Source organism: Vicia villosa, unplaced genomic scaffold, assembly GCF_029867415.1.
Source record: "Vicia villosa cultivar HV-30 ecotype Madison, WI unplaced genomic scaffold, Vvil1.0 ctg.000133F_1_1, whole genome shotgun sequence".
Lineage (NCBI taxonomy): Eukaryota > Viridiplantae > Streptophyta > Magnoliopsida > Fabales > Fabaceae > Vicia > Vicia villosa.
The window spans coordinates 1169247-1185275 of NW_026705027.1; the positions used below are offsets into that span (position 1 = coordinate 1169247).

The 16029-nt window shown below is 35.2% G+C and overlaps 1 protein-coding gene across 1 annotated transcript; it reads left to right on the forward strand.

Moving 5' to 3' along the window:
- The first annotated feature begins 2491 nt into the window (after positions 1 to 2491).
- Positions 2492 to 6654, forward strand: LOC131624540 (uncharacterized). The gene is made up of 2 exons (XM_058895497.1): positions 2492 to 2660; positions 5981 to 6654. Exons 1-2 carry the CDS (start codon positions 2492 to 2494, stop codon positions 6652 to 6654), a joined length of 843 nt encoding a protein of 280 aa, XP_058751480.1.
- The last annotated feature ends 9375 nt before the right edge of the window (positions 6655 to 16029 follow it).

The following is a 16029-nucleotide window of genomic DNA, read 5'->3' on the forward strand; positions in this document are numbered from 1 at the left end:
AGGGAAAGGAATACCAGGAAACCTAACTCGAATAAGAACAAGGTCTTTCGACCAGAGAACAGGGCACGGGAGTCGGTTACGCGAGGGGAAGGAGTTAGCACCCCTCACGCCCATCGTACTCGATGGTATCCACCTATGTTTGTTTCTATCTAAAGGGTGTATCTATGTCTAAACCTAAATGCGAATGCATGCAAAAGAAATACGGGGAAAAGAAGGAATTATTTACAAGTGTGCTCGCTTAGGCCCCGCGACCCAATGCCTACGTATCCCTTACAAGGAATCAGAGCTACCGTAGTTCGGCTCAAGATTTTCTAGGTTTTTGTGTTTTTTAGTTGAACAGAGGTTAAAGTCGCACTCCACGATGCTCGACCTTTGGATACTTATACGCCTAATTATGGAATGGATTCAACATGTTCTTAAGAATGCCATGAGGGCGAGAGATAGAAGAGAGTTTGAGCGTTTCGAGGAAATCCCTTAAGCAAGGGAAACTCGAGTTACTCTTTGGTTTGTGTTTTTTAGAAGTTGGGAACTTACGCCTGAATGGTACCCTTAAGCAAGGGAGATCCAAGCACTCAAACATTCCCTTAAGCAAGGGATGTTCAAGCTTCCATTCCCTTTTTAAGAATTTTCACTTTGATTATTAATGTTTTTGGTGTTTTCTTGGTATTTTTTAAGGGAATTTATTTCAAGTATTTATTAGTTGTTTTAGAGTTGAAAAGAAAAAGAATGAAAGGGGGGACTAGCCTATTTTCTAAACCTAGAGTTATTCTAATTCCTATTTAAAGTCTAAACTAAAATCTAAAGGGGAAATTAGCTAAGAATAGAGTTGTTTTAACAACTAGGGGCGTTTTTGGTATTTCACAAAATACGGAGATTATATTCACAAAATAGAAGAATTAAATCTAAACCAACAAAGAAAATATTCACAAGTCTTTTTGTATTTTTATCAAGTTATCATGAATTAAAACTAGCAAAAACTAAGCATATTTATTATTTAAAAACCAATCAAAATTCAAGAAAAAAAAAACAACCATTAAAATTCTAAAAGAAACTAAGTATTCCCTAAAATTCTAATTAGTTAAAAAAACTACTATTGTCAATGCTATTCCATGAAAATTGAATTAAGAGGCAACAAATGAAAGAAAACAAAATTAAAAGTCTAATAGTTAGAGAGGTGCAACAGCAAGATGGAAATGTACTAAATCTAAGGTATTGTGCAAATCGGGCCAGGAACAGTGGGGTGTTAAAAGAAAAAGCGCTAGGCCCAAATGTATGTCCAAAGGCGCGGCCCATCAGCAACAACAATTCCTCTCATTCCAATTTTATTTCATTGTTTTTTATTATTCCATTTTTCAATCAGCATGTGAAGATATATTATAGGCCATAGTTCACACATTAAAACGTGACATGCCAGAGCCATAAGCTAAATCAATTGGTCAAAGAAGTTTAATGAGATAAGCCAAAAAGAAATAACACACGGACCAATCACATGGCATCATGCTCATATCTCTCACGTGAACAACACTCCTTATCCCCAGTAAACAAAATTAGCAACCAAAATGAGGACAAACGGGCCCCACTCATACGCATGGGCCAATCACACATCGACACGCCAGCTCTCAATGATTGTGGTAAAACAAAATAGCCAAAAAGTTGGGGAAAATAACCAATCCCCACGCGCCACGTGAGCAAGGCTGAGTAAAACAACAAAAACAGTCAGACGCCGGAGATGCCCTCCGGTCATCCTCTCCGGTGGCTCTCGCGGCGGCGATTCCATGAAGACGCCCAGAATTGCATGAATCCTATCACTCTACTCGGATTTTCATGTAGATCACAGATCTACCGTTATTTTCTTCTAAATCTCACTCTATCATCATAACCGATGATGAACACGAAACCCTAACTTTTAGAACTTCACTAAAATCTACTTCTCTGATCTTAACCGATTCCTCCCATTCTTCTGGTCCATAATATAGCATCAAGACACACAGAAACAGGATACAATTTCATACATCTAAATCACATCAGAAGAACGTATCGAAAGTAAACATACAACTTGCACACTGAACACAATACGCATGAATATTCGAAGAGCTTGAATCACTTACCTGGTAAAGAAATTTGAGCTCAGTTCTTCAGAAAAACTTCTCACAACACTGCTTTCTCCTTGAATCCTTGATTCTTGATGCCGGTGATAGAGCAGAGAGACTTTGGAGAGATGAACTTGAATCTATGGGAACTTCGGGCTTGAATCTTGATAGGTGACGATGCTCGTGAAGGGATGGAGATATTGGCAAAGTTTTTGTGAAGTTGAACGATGAATGTAAAGGTTGTTGTGGTGGAGATTGCTGCGAGGTGATGGTTGAACGTGAATATGCTGTTGGCATGAAAGAGAGGATGAAGGTTGAGTTTGATTGATGAAGACGATGAAGGTCCGTGGTGGTGATTTGATGAAGATGATGATGAAGTGTGGTGGTGAAGGTGATAGTTAATGGCGGTTGAAGGTGGTTCGTGGTGGTTAGAGAGTTTGTTAGGGTGGTTAGAAAGTTTGTTAGGGTGGTTAGAAAATGATGAAGATGAGGAAGAGGAGAGAATGGAGAGAACGAGAGAGATGGGAGAGTATAAAAATCTGGAAAATGAAGTGTGTGTGGTTAATGCAGGCTCATGGTTTATATAGTGAACATTGGGTGTAGGGTGTTATGGTGTGTGTTGTTGTAGCTTATCTTTTCTCCAAGACTTAATGAACAGTTTATGCATGGCTTCACGTGTTCAGTTTATGCATGGCTTCAATGAGCAACACTGATAATGGAATGCTACAAGTGCTGACTTGAGTTTTCTTGTGCAAAATGACCACTCGGGACACTCACTTTGTTGGCTTCTTATCTCACTCCATGTTTAATGGATGATCATGAAACTAGTACCCTATGAAAGAAGGAATGGAGTAGAAGAGATTTACATTAGATTTGACTCATTCAGAGCCTTATGCTTCCTTATAATTGGCCTTGAAAATGGCATGTAACATGTTCGATCAATTGCTTCACTCGCCCAGCATCTTTCTGCCCAGCCATATGCCAAAATGTGACTTCGTGAAGTCATGACTTTAAGGCTCCATAAATGATTCAATAAACATCCAATTTGCTTGATTCTTGTTTCAATGCATAGAGGACATGGAGATAAAGAGATTAATACCAAATTTGCACTTATAGCATTTTTGAAGTGCTCCCAAATTAGTTTCAAAAATGACCCACCATGTGTTCGACCTATTGCCTGCGTGGGGCCTGGCACATGACTTAGGTTATGGCTCATGATCAGTGACAATTTGCAAATTTCCAATGAATATATCTCTTGATCCAAACCTCAGTTGGAGAAATGTCCAACTACAAAGTTGTTCATCCCCATGAGATGAACAACATTGATGTTGACATTTTTCTGAAATGATGCCAAATGCCACGTGTAAATGCGCCATAAAGTCAACTGTTCAATCAATCTTAAAACCTCAAAATTTTTCTAAGTATTGAACATAGATTCAGTGTGTTTCTTCCAACTTCCCATCCTTTTATCTCTCTAACCAGGCCTCAAATGAGAAAACTTCCAACTAGAGAATTATAGCATGCTATGATCTGAGGATTTTTCATGTTGAAATCTTTCTGAAATTATGCCCAGTTCCATGTGTAAAATAGCCATGAAGTCAACTGTCCAGCCATTGCCAAAGTCTTCAAAATTTCTCTAAGTATCAAAGTTTCCACTTTTAGAAATTTCATTTTTTAACTACTTTCCACATTTGGAAAGTCTTGGCTATCTCATGATTTTATTTATTTCTTTGACTTTTCTTTGACCGATTTTCTCACCAAAAGTCAACACCTGAATATTAACCTTGATTTTGACTAAAAAAGTCAACTGTTATGATTTTCTCCGATTCCAGATGAATTTCCCGATTAAATTGTTTCTGACCCCATTCTCAATCAATTCTCAACCAAAGGAGCTCCAGTGAATGATATTTTTCCGGGCAACCACATTTTCGTATCCACAGTCAACTCCTGACCAAATTTTGACTAGAAAGTCAACAGGGTTGACTTTGGTCAACCCTAATTTGACGACCCTGATGAACCTGAGATTTGTATCCTTTAACCTGAGCTTTGACTCGGAGAGAATAAAACCCTGACTTTAAGAGTATGCTGATGGAAATGATCCTCTGTAATCAGACTTCAAATCCCTTCTTCTGAACCAAGAAATTTTCTCAATAGGAGCTCTGTTTGTCGCTCTTCTGGAACGGTAAATGTGATATGGATGAATGAAATGGATGAATGTCCTATATGAGGTATGCGCATGAATGTAAGGTGGGGCCAATTGGGGAATAAATAAATGGGCAAATTTTGGGGTGCAACACCTTGAAAGTTGGTTTGATGAAAATCTTAGAGATGTTGAGATTGAAATGTGATTTAGGGTAAATGTGTTTTGGGGGGAGGCTGTTTTGTTTAAACAGCAGAACACGCATTATTTCGGAAATGCATTTCCGAAATGTTGTTTTCAGAAATGTATCTCCGAAATCAGTCTTTTTTCAACTTCGAAAATGCATTTCCGAAGTAAAGAGGTAATTACAGAATTTCAGTGAGGGTGACCAAGAAGAGAGGTGGGTCAATAAAGAAATTCTCAAAATTTATAAGAATGTAATTTACCAAATATAACATATTAAAATAAGGTGGTGTGAAGGATGACCGCCAAATTTACATAATATAACATATTAAAATAAGGTAGTACGAACGAAGGATGACCACCAACACAATCGTTTGACTATCTAGGCCTTTAAAAATATAATTATTTTATTTAATTAAAAGGGAAAATTAAGTTAAAATTTAATAATTTTAAAATAATAATTAGTTGAAAATTTAATGTTCAATTAAGATAGTTTATAATTGTGCAAAGGTATTCAGGTGTAGGAATGCAGATTGGCACCTTTCATATATTAGAACAAAGGTTTAATAGGTAGCCTTATATAGGCTGACCTATTAGGCTTCTTAAGTAATATGAATTAATTGAAAATTTTAATGAGACACTAGTTTTTAAATAGACCTTCAGGTCAGACCGGACTTTTAAAAAAGTCAAATCAGACAAAAAAAATAGCCTATGATAGACTATAAGTTAGACTTACGTCTTTTAAATTTATCGGATTCAGACTTTTTAAAACCTAGCCTACCCTATCCTATTTCCATCCCAATATATACAATTAAATTATTTATTTCCTTTGAGTTTGGAATAATTCTAACACTTTCATGGACATTTATAGCTTTCAATGGACTTGAGAAATATCCTATTACCTCACATTCAACTAGATTTTCTCTTCTAATTAATTGGCATGTCTTTCAATTTCGGAAAAAAAATTATTTAGGTTTTAGATGGAAATAGATTCCTCATGTGTTGCTTTATAATTAGCTTTTTGTTGTGAGATGTCGTGATGTAAACAGTAATTACGACATGTAAACAGTATCGTCATTGACCCACAAAGTAGAACACAAATTTTAGTGAAATTGAAAGGTTAACCACACTATTTTGGTTGGATAATTGGACGGGAATAGTGCTGGCCGACAAATTCATGATTCCAGAAATTTTCCACAATTCTCTTACAACAAGGGTCAGGGACTGGCTTGTAAACAAGACCTGTACAATTCCTGTAAACGTGTTATCTGTTTTTCCTTGCCTATTATTTACGGTTTCCTTGATTCATATCTTTGCACTGGAGGTCGAGGATTCGGTGGTCTGAACTAAGACGGTGGACGGGAATCAGAGCCTCAAGCAAGCTTATGCTTTTCTACAGAAGCCGATTTATTCTGATTGCTGGAACCGTTTTCCTTTGGACAACATTATTCCACCCTCGCACTCGATGGTTGTGTGGAGACTGTTGCATAATAAAATTCCCACGGACGAGAATTTTAATTTAAGAGGCTTAATGTTTCCTTTAATGTGCTACTTTTGCAACCTACAGGGGAAACTTCAAGACATATACTTTTTGAATGTCAATTTGCTAGAAACATTTGGAATTGGATGGTAAACATGCTGCAAAATATTGCTCCTGTCAATAGTATGCAGGACTGCATGGAGATCCTGAACTTGAGCTGGTCTCCTCAAGCTAAAACAGTGGTTCTTTCTTATGTTACAAGTCTGTTCCATCAAATTTGGAGAGCTAGAAATTTGCGGAGATTTGAAGACACTATTTTGCATTGGAAAACTCGTGTTTTGGTCATATTGACAAATGCTAAACTTGTTGGAAATTCTACTGCCAGAAACTTAAATTCATCTATTGTTAATTTTACTTTATTAAAAGGCTTTGATATCACAATACATCCTAGAAAGCCTTTAAGAACTTTAGAGATTTTGTGGACCCCTCCTCCTATGGGATGGATAAAAGGAAACATTGATGGGATTGCTCAAGGTTCGCCTTCTATGGCAGCATGTGGTGGAATTTTTAGAGATGGCAGCGCTTGTTATATCACTAGTTCTGGTGCGTTTATTGGCACGGGGAATTTTGTTGTTGCTGAATTAATGTCGGCTATTATTGCTATTGAGAAAGCTTGTGAGCTTGGGTGGAGGAAAATTTGGATCGAAATAGACTGTTCTCTTGTGGTGAAAGCTTTTTCTAATGCTCATCTGGTTCCTTGAAAAATCAGGTCTCGTTGGCTTAGTTGTCAAAAGTACACGCTATCTATATATTTTATGATGTCTCACATATTTCGGGAAGCCAATTTTTGTGCTGATTCTCTGGCAGAATTTAGATTGAATTCTAAAACTTTCACTTGGTATAATTTTGTTCATACTAATATTGTAAAGGAATTCTTGTTACAGAAGGATGGTACCCCTAGACTCAGGCTTATCCCTTGAGGAGTCTTGACTTGGTCCCCCTTGTGTTCCTTGTTTGTTCCTTTTGTTTTGATTAATGAAGTCTTTCTTTTCTGGTTAAAAAAAAAGGTTAACCACACAAAGAACTACTCAGTTGGAAATCTAAAGGTTTTTTGAATATAAGAACTCTAAGAAATTTATACAATTTCCTTTCTAATTAGAATTACAACATATTCCATAAGTTTTATTCTCTTTCTTAACAAAAGTTATAGACATACATATTTATAACTACTACAACACAAGTCATCATCAAGTAGATATGTGAACTAAAATGATTGATCTAAAACCTATCCCTAATATTCTATGACACACTACCACCCCACCATTGTCGCTCCGCCATCGTCAACCTACTGTATGCCTCCGTAATTGCCACATTCGGTATCCGCTTTAAGACCTTGTCGAACCTCTGTTTCACAATTTTGGCGCCTTTGTCAACTTTCTTGTATTTTTTTATGGTTTAAATTTTTAATAGTCTCAGATCATTAGAAACCAAGTCTCATTTTGTGAATGAGAAAATTTTATTCACGCCTGTTGATTTGACTAACCCAATAATAATCTTGATCTCCTCAAAGAGATATTGTTTTCCTAATCATTAAGTTAATTATCCATATACATATCAACTTCAATACCTCTCACTCCAATATCAACTTTTTTATTCTTATTATCCAAAATCAACTTCAGACCCCTGGAGTTGTAGCCATAGCTATCTAGACATTAAAACTATAAGAACACAAGGTTGAAGATGAAACTGGATATGATGATGGAGAGAGAGAGAGGGGAGAAATTGTAACTAACTTTTACTCAATTAGAAATCTGTTACAATGAATGATTCTACTCTATACCATTACAAAGCAAAAATGCAATATACACTAAGTCCATATTGGGCTAACTAGCTAAAGTCCAATACACGACCGAAAGCAAACTAACAAAAAACACTGAATAAGCAATTACACTTCAGCACCATCCCTTGATTCATATTCAGAGCTAAATTCAACAACCTCAATTCCATTCCTCAAATTGATGAAGTGTTCAATCTTCACGGCTTTAGTCAATACATCGGCAAGTTACCTCTGAGTGCTACAATGCACAACTTCTATCACTCCATTCTAAACTTCATTACTCAGATAGTGAAACTTCGTGTCAACATGCTTTATTCTTCCATGCAGCACTGGGTTATTGGGAAGGCCTATATCTAACTTGTTATCTATCATCACCTTCACAGGCTTGCTCACCTTGTTCTTTAGATCCTGCAGCAAACTTATCAGCCAAACAACATGGCACGTAGAGAAAGCATCTACAATGTGCACAACTTCACAAGTTGACAAGGAAACCACAAGTTATTTCTTGGAGCACCAAGAAATGGGACTTTCCAGATATTTAAAAAAAAATCTAGAAGTACTTCTTCTGTCAAATTTATCACCACATCAGTCAGAGTCTGAGTAACACATCAACTCGGACTCACATTCAGCACCAGAAGAGAACAAAACTCCAAACGTCATAGTCCGTCTAATATATCTCAAAATCATTACTGCATCATGGTAATATGACCATTTTGGTTTTTTCATAAACCTAATCATCATTCCAACTCCATAGAAAATGTCAAGTATGGTATTACAGAGATGTCTCAGCAAGCCAACCAAGTGTTTAAAAGTTGTAGCATCTACATCATCATTGAAGATGTTTTCATATTGGCTACATTTTATGGTAAGACATTCATGTATGTGTGATGTCTTGACTAAGGTCATGACATGTTGTGTGTAGTGTTATACAAGGTTTTGTATTTTGAGCTAATACAGGATTTGGTTGGATGTCATGCTCGATGTCATGACATCAGTATCAGACAAAAGTGGTTGTTATGTTTTGCTGTTATGTTTCCTAATTTATCTCAGGCTATATTTTAGGAAACCACATATTTTGCTGAATGGTTATCAGTAGAAGATCTCGTCTACAACATATGTGTTAACGCCTTGATGATGTGGAAATTAGGTTAAATTGGTTAACCCTAATTTATGTTTGGAAGGCCCAAGGCCCAAGTGCTGCCTATAAGAAGATTGCTAATTCTACTTTCAGAGGCAGAGATTTTTGCATGAAGAATTCTGTGCATTGTGAAGAACGCGCTTGCTGCGACCTGTGTGTTATGTGTTAATTGTTCTTAGTGTTTCTTGTGAGCCAAGCAATTATCACCTTTATGATTGAATTGGACTAGGGTGTTTTTGAGTTGTAATTTGTGTTGTCACTCTAAGCAAGATCAAGATTTTTTTAGAGTGTGTCTTCAATTTTCTTTTCATAGTTTTTTGATTGAAGCTTTTAAGCTGTGTCTCTTGATTGAAGCTTTTAAGCAAGATCAAGATTTTTTTAGAGTGTGTCTTCAATTTTCTTTTCATAGTTTTTTGTTTGTTATCACTGTTGTGATTGAGGGGGAGTGAGTAGGAACTCAGGTCTAGAATTAGATTGAGATTGCAGTGGGTAGGTCTTAAGTGATGAGAGTAAACTGGTTGTTTAGTTCTGAATTAATACTACTTATAGTGGATTTTCTCCTTGGCTTGGTAGCCTCCAGAGTAGGTGTTGTTGTACACCGAACTGGGTAAACAATTTCCAGTGTTCTTTACTATTTTTGTTTACTCTTTGCAAAATTTTATTATCATTTCTAAAGTGGATGTCATAACATCCGTTACGACATCCATCGTGAGTTACTAGTATTTTCAATTGGCATCAGAGCAGGTGTAACACAGTGGGAGAGCTGACCTTTTAGAAAATGTTGCGGATAGCAAGAGTCGCCACCGACTTTTATTTTATCCAATATTTAGGAAAGGCATAAAAGAACAGGAAAGGCCTTTTGACAGATTTTGGGTTCGAGGGGTTGGTTATACAAAGGGAAGGTTTTAAGCACCCTTTGTATCCATGGTTATCCATGGGCTCTTAATTGCTTAGCTCACTTTGAAATGTTTAATTTGTTTGAAATGTTTGATTTGTTTGAAAGTGTAGTGTGTGTGTTTAAAACGCTTTGTAAAAGAATTTAACTTTGTAATGATCCTTGTGCGGATGTATACAAAGTGGTTATCTTTGAAAGATATTTTTGATTGTTTGAGAAAGATCTTTAACTTTGTAATGATCCTTGTTTGGATTTATACAAAGTGCAGTCTTTTGAAATTTGTTTTGGGAAAGCAATGATTGAAAACCGTTTTGAATTTGATTTGAAAATAGAAGAAGTGAAGATGGACACTAGGTCGCATAGGTCTCTGAAGAGTTTCACCGGGAATAATGCCCTTAAAATACCAGAAGAAAGATTTTGAAAATATATGAGAAGTTTTGAAAACACGTTGTTTGAAAATGAAAGGTGTTTGAGCAAGCAATTTAGGAGTTACCTACTCTCAATTTATAAGATCTTTCCTATGCGTTTAATACTTTTCTTAAATGATGGTATGATTAAAAAAGTAACAAGAGGGGAAAAACCCTAGAGGTGCAAGTGTGCGAAGTGTGTTGTATTCAGATATTTATATCCTGAGTTAGTGAATGCGATTCAATTATTATCTTATCACCTAATTACTAACAATTAAATATGTACAGGAAATTAAATCCTACGCTATTATAATTTATTTATGGAATTTAGAATAAAGCAGTAAATTGCAATTGAAATTGAAAGTTAGATGATAAAGGAAAAATAAGTTTAGAAAAAATAAGATAAAAATCCTAACTCTAAATTGATTTTAACCTAATTCATTTTTTTTGTGTTTTTGATAATTTTAATTAAATTAAAAGCCTAATTAACCTAATTAAAAGTCTAAATGATAGAAATAAAATCTAAACCTAAATAAACAAGTCTAAATTATGTCTAAAATAGTTGTCAATTAATTTTAAACTAAACTAGTTTTTTTGTGATTTTTGAAATTGTTTTTAAGTTAATTAAAAGCTAATTAAACAAATAATTATATAAATATTTAAACTTAACAAGAAAAATATTATTTTTTATTTCTCTAGATCTTGCCCAACTTTGTTTGATTTATAGTATATTTGTATACTAACAAGAAAATATAATTTGGATTTAGGGTTTAGGGTTAAGGGTTTAGGGTTTTAGGTTGGAATGGGAATAGTGTTGGCCGACAAATTCAAGATTCCAGAAATTTTCCACAATTCTCTTACAACAAGGGTCAGGGACTGGCTTGTAAACAAGACCTGTACAATTCCTGTAAACGTGTTATCTGTTTTTCCCTTCATATTATTTACGGTTTCCTTGATTCATATCTTTGCACTGGAGGTCGAGGATTCGGTGGTTTGAACTAAGACGGTGGACGGGAATCAGAGCCTCAAGCAAGCTTATGCTTTTCTACAGAAGCCGATTTATTCTGATTGCTGGAACCGTTTTCCTTTGGATAACATTATTCCACCCTCGCACTCGATGGTTGTGTGGAGACTGTTGCATAATAAAATTCCCACGGACGAGAATTTGAATTTAAGAGGCTTAATGTTTCCTTTAATGTGCTACTTTTGCAACCTACAGGGGAAACTTCAAGACATATACTTTTTGAATGTCAATTTGCTAGAAACATTTGGAATTGGATGGAAAACATGCTGCAAAATATTGCTTCTGTCAATAGTATGCAGGACTGCATGAAGATAAACCCTAAACCCTTGTTACTATCAAGAAAATATAATTATCCTGAGAGTGCTTATTATTGTTTGATTTATAGTATTAGGGTTGAGATAAACCTAAATCTAAAAGGAAAATATTTTTTGGAGTTTTTTGATTGGTTGAAAATAATTAAAAAGCAATATTTACATAATTACTAATTAATTAAGCAAACTAAATTAATTATGAAGAAAAATAAAATATTTTCATGTCAAAAATTAAAATAATATTTATCAACATAAAACTGAAATTAAAATATTTTTTGGATTTTTAAGGATTTTTAATTAATTTTATAAAGAAAATAAAAAGAATTTAAAAATATTAAAAATAGTGATCCTGTGTGGTTAATTTGTGAGGTTTATGGTGGACCTGCGTACTCTAATGCGTTGGATCAGGAATTAATGAGATCTGATGGCTGTTGAATGATGGCACATGGCATGAGCGTGGGCCATAATGCAATGGATCCAAGGTCTTTGTTCCAGTCAGCGTGGGGACCGCTACTATTCATCATCTTCAACCTTTTTCCTGCAGATTTACCTGCGGATTTACCTGCGGATTTTTGGATCCTTCAAAAACCTACAAAAATGAAAGGAGCAAAAAAGGGGGACCACCCAGATCTACATAAAATCACGCTCTGAGTTCAATGGTGGCGTTATTTTTGTCATTGGAGCAACGTAGCTATGGATTCAAAGCATGGCCATGGTTATGTTCTAACTTGGTGTTTAAACATGGTACTCTTTGTTCTGGCCATTAAAGCTTCATGCTAACGTTCAAACCTTATTTAAATGTTCCCAGGAACATGTTAGTGTGATTAGATTTCAACAAAATATAACAATAATAAAAATATGATAAAAATTGAAATATGCATAAATATGGAGTTTTTAATTCATGAACTCATAACACTACTACATGTTACAAGCTACATAATTCTTACTTTATGATATCCCAAGAGTGGAATAGAGTGATTGGAATTGATGGAAAGTGGCAATTTGAATGAGACTTGATTGTTACAAGTTTCTTGAATTTTTTTGGTTATGGAGGATATGCTTAAGCTATGGCTTTTTGTTCTTGTTGTTGTCCTCTTTTTGAATGAAGAAATGAGTTCTATTTATAGGCAATAAGATTTGATCACAAAGCCAAGCAACTTGAAATTGCAATGAGTGTTTTTGGAAAAGAAGATAAAATGGAATATTTTTCAATGAGTGCTTTTGCTTAACCATGGTTAAAACACTCAAGTATTATTCTCTCCAATATTGCAATCTTATCTTAGATGCTTTGAATAGGTCATTGCTTGCTGTCATACCCTAATTTTTGACCCCCCTGAGATGACATATCTTCAGGATTTTCATCAAGTCAAAGCAAGTACCCAAAGCAGCCTGACATTCAATCGAGGGTATTCAAAGACAAGAAAACTCAGGCAAAGGATCAATCAATAGAGGGATTAGTCTCTAATACAATCATAAGACTCAAAAGCCTCATTATTACACCTATGATTGATTAAGACACCCAGTCATCTAAGCACAGGATTACTCAGATCAACAGACTAGGGTTTGGAGCCTATCAAGGACTAAAATCAGGGATCACTTTTGGGAAACCCTAAAAAGCCCCAGGGAACCATTCAAAGACATCAATCATCTTCAAATAACTCATATGACAAGATCCACTGGACATTACATCTCAGTTCAAAGTCTACAGTCATCATTGTCCTCTGGTCGACAATTAGGGTTTTTGACCTAATTCACCAAGATAGTTGACTTTTAATCAGGGCATGAATCCAAAACTCAAGACATGATTCAAAAATCTCTACTACCTCAATATAATCCATTTACATCATTCATTTGAGGAGAAGATCTTGTTTCTACACAAAAGCCCAAAAATTCACTTTGTCAGGGAAAAGTCAACTGTGAAGGATCATCATTGACTTTTAAGGTTTTTGGTCAAAAAATGACTTTCAAAGATCAATATCATCAATATATGGATATTAAAGTCATTTGACCAAAGAAATTCAAAGAAATTCATCAAGGAGCAAAAAGTCGGGAATTAGGGTTTTTGAAGGCATGGTGAGAACTCAAAATTTCACCTACACAACTCAAAAAACTTCCAACATGAAAGTTGTAGATCTTGCAAAATAAAACAACATCTTACAAAGGAACTTTTTTCAAAAGATCAACCATTTATGAAGTTTTGGAAATTTTGAAGTTTAGGTCATAAACACTTCGAAATTTTTCTAAGTGTTTTAACCTAGTTTTCATCCAACTTTGGGCTCATTTTTCACAAATTTCCCAAATGATTCTGAAGAAGACATAAACTAATGATTTAAAGTAGATGTTTATGGATTTCCAAATTGTGTTCAACCTTCTCCAAATTCAATTTGAGCTAAGAGTTATGCTTGTTCAAAGTTGGCCTCATGAAGTAAAATTATAGGTCATGGACACTTCTGGACTTTGCAAATTTTGTGCAAATAACCTCTCTTATGGATGCTACACGACCCATAACACATCTGAAACCATGCCATGCATTCATTTTCACCATGCCATAAGAATTGAAGAAGATTCTAAAAACAAGAACATGTGATTATGTAATGATTACATTTGTGAATTTATGGCAAATTGATGAATCACCCAAGGAATCTTCTCACCAACCAATTAGAGCTCATTTCTGGCTCAGAATTGTCCCCTAAGATTAAACAAAATCGAGGGCTAGGGGATTGATCAAATGGAATCAAAATTCTCATCATTGCATAAGAGATACTTGCAAACTTCCATCATGGCTAAGAAAGCAAATCAACTTCACTAAGGAAGCTCACTCCTCTGCAGCTATACTGATCCATTTGCCTATAAATACAGATGCATTCCTCATTCAAAAACACGCCAAGCAACCATATTCCTTGCTTTCTCTTTCTCTTCTCATGTTCATTGTTTTTCAAAGTTCTTTGGCAAGAAGAATCGATTTCTTCAAACCAGAGCTCATCTTTGGGAAGTGAACATTCTAACATCTCAAGGGAGGTCATTTGAGGTGATCCAAGCACCTGGATCACTTCTGTAAGTGGAGGAACACCATTGTTGCTCTCACTTTGGAGCATTTGCAGTTGGAGGTCCATGGAGTAATTCAGGAGGTTCTGAGCCAAGCCAATCATCCAGGCACACTCCTCAGGTCATAGTGAAGCTAACCAGATGGCTGCAGCTCATCTGTAACTCAAGAATCAACACCCTCCATGTTCACTTGAAGCTGAAATCGAGGGAGGTCCATAGAACAATTCAGAAGGATTCAGGCTGTAATAAGCATTCAGTTAGCATCATTGAGTCTCAGGGAAGCTATTGAGATCATTCATTCAAGCCCAGGTGCTCTCCATCATCCTCACGACCTCCATTTTCAGAGGTAAGTTTCTGAACTCCACCTCTTTAATTTAAGTACTCTTAGTGGTAAAGCTCGATTCTATCTTGTTCAGCATCATCAGAGGATTGAAAACCCTCTATCATCATTCATTTATTCATCTTGTGCATCATTTAATTTTAAAATTAGGGTTTATGTGTTCTTCGTGTTCATAATGAAATTCGTTAGTTACACTTAGAATAAATGAATTCTGAGCCCATAATCATGTTCCTTGTCCAAAAACGAGTGAGATTGATGTTTACATCATGCCATTTAGTTGAGAAACCAGAGAGTTAGGAATTTGAAAATCTGAAGCTCGAGGAAGAAGATGAACATGGCGCGCGTAAAATTTGAATTTCCTGGCTTATCTGAAAATATAATATATTGAGGGTATATAGTTAACAAGCTGCGCGCGCAGCTCAGTTGGTTAAGTTTTGAAATGTGATCATGAAGGGCGTGGGTTCGAACCTCTCTAGGGCCAAACCAATTTTTTAGCATCCATTTTTATTCTTTTTTTATACAAACTTCACACAATTAATAAACTTATCAAATTAAATCATTTTCACTTCATTTTTCACACACTTGCTATTTAATATACCTACTTTGTGAATAATCAAAAAATCATAAAAAATATTATTTATTTCATGTATTTTAATTAGGTTTAAAATAGTATGTTTTAAATGTTTCCTTAAATACTTTAAAATATATATATTCATTTTGTTTAAACCTAATTACTTTGTGAAGAATTTTATGATAAAACCCTAATTATTTAGGTCTTAATTGGGTATAGATTTCATCTTTGCCTTAATTAAGTTGACTTTTGTCAATATTCAAAATTGTTTTCAATCTCTGATTAAACGGATGATTAGGGTTTTCAAACAACAAAACCTTGCATCATTCCAAATCATTTTTTTCAAATTGCTTTTACACCAGTACTGTAAAGTACTGGGCCTCTAATAGAGTGTAAGTCCCAAAAACCTTCTCTTCTTAGCTTGTTTTCAAAACTGTATTTTCAAAATCTTCTTTCTGCTTTCAAAACATTCTTCTGGTATTTGAAGGGCATTATTCCCGGTGAAACTCTTCAGATACCTATGTGACCTTTGTCCATCTTCACTTCTTCTGTTTTCAAAAACCATTAA

Bases quoted from the DNA above. Each gene is read 5' to 3' on its own strand.
- LOC131624540 (XM_058895497.1), top strand. From the start codon at position 2,492: ATGGCGGTTGAAGGTGGTTCGTGGTGGTTAGAGAGTTTGTTAGGGTGG. The intron at 2,661-5,980 runs GCTCATGGTTTA...TGCAACCTACAG, and splicing joins AGTGTGTGTGGTTAATGCAG to GGGAAACTTCAAGACATATA.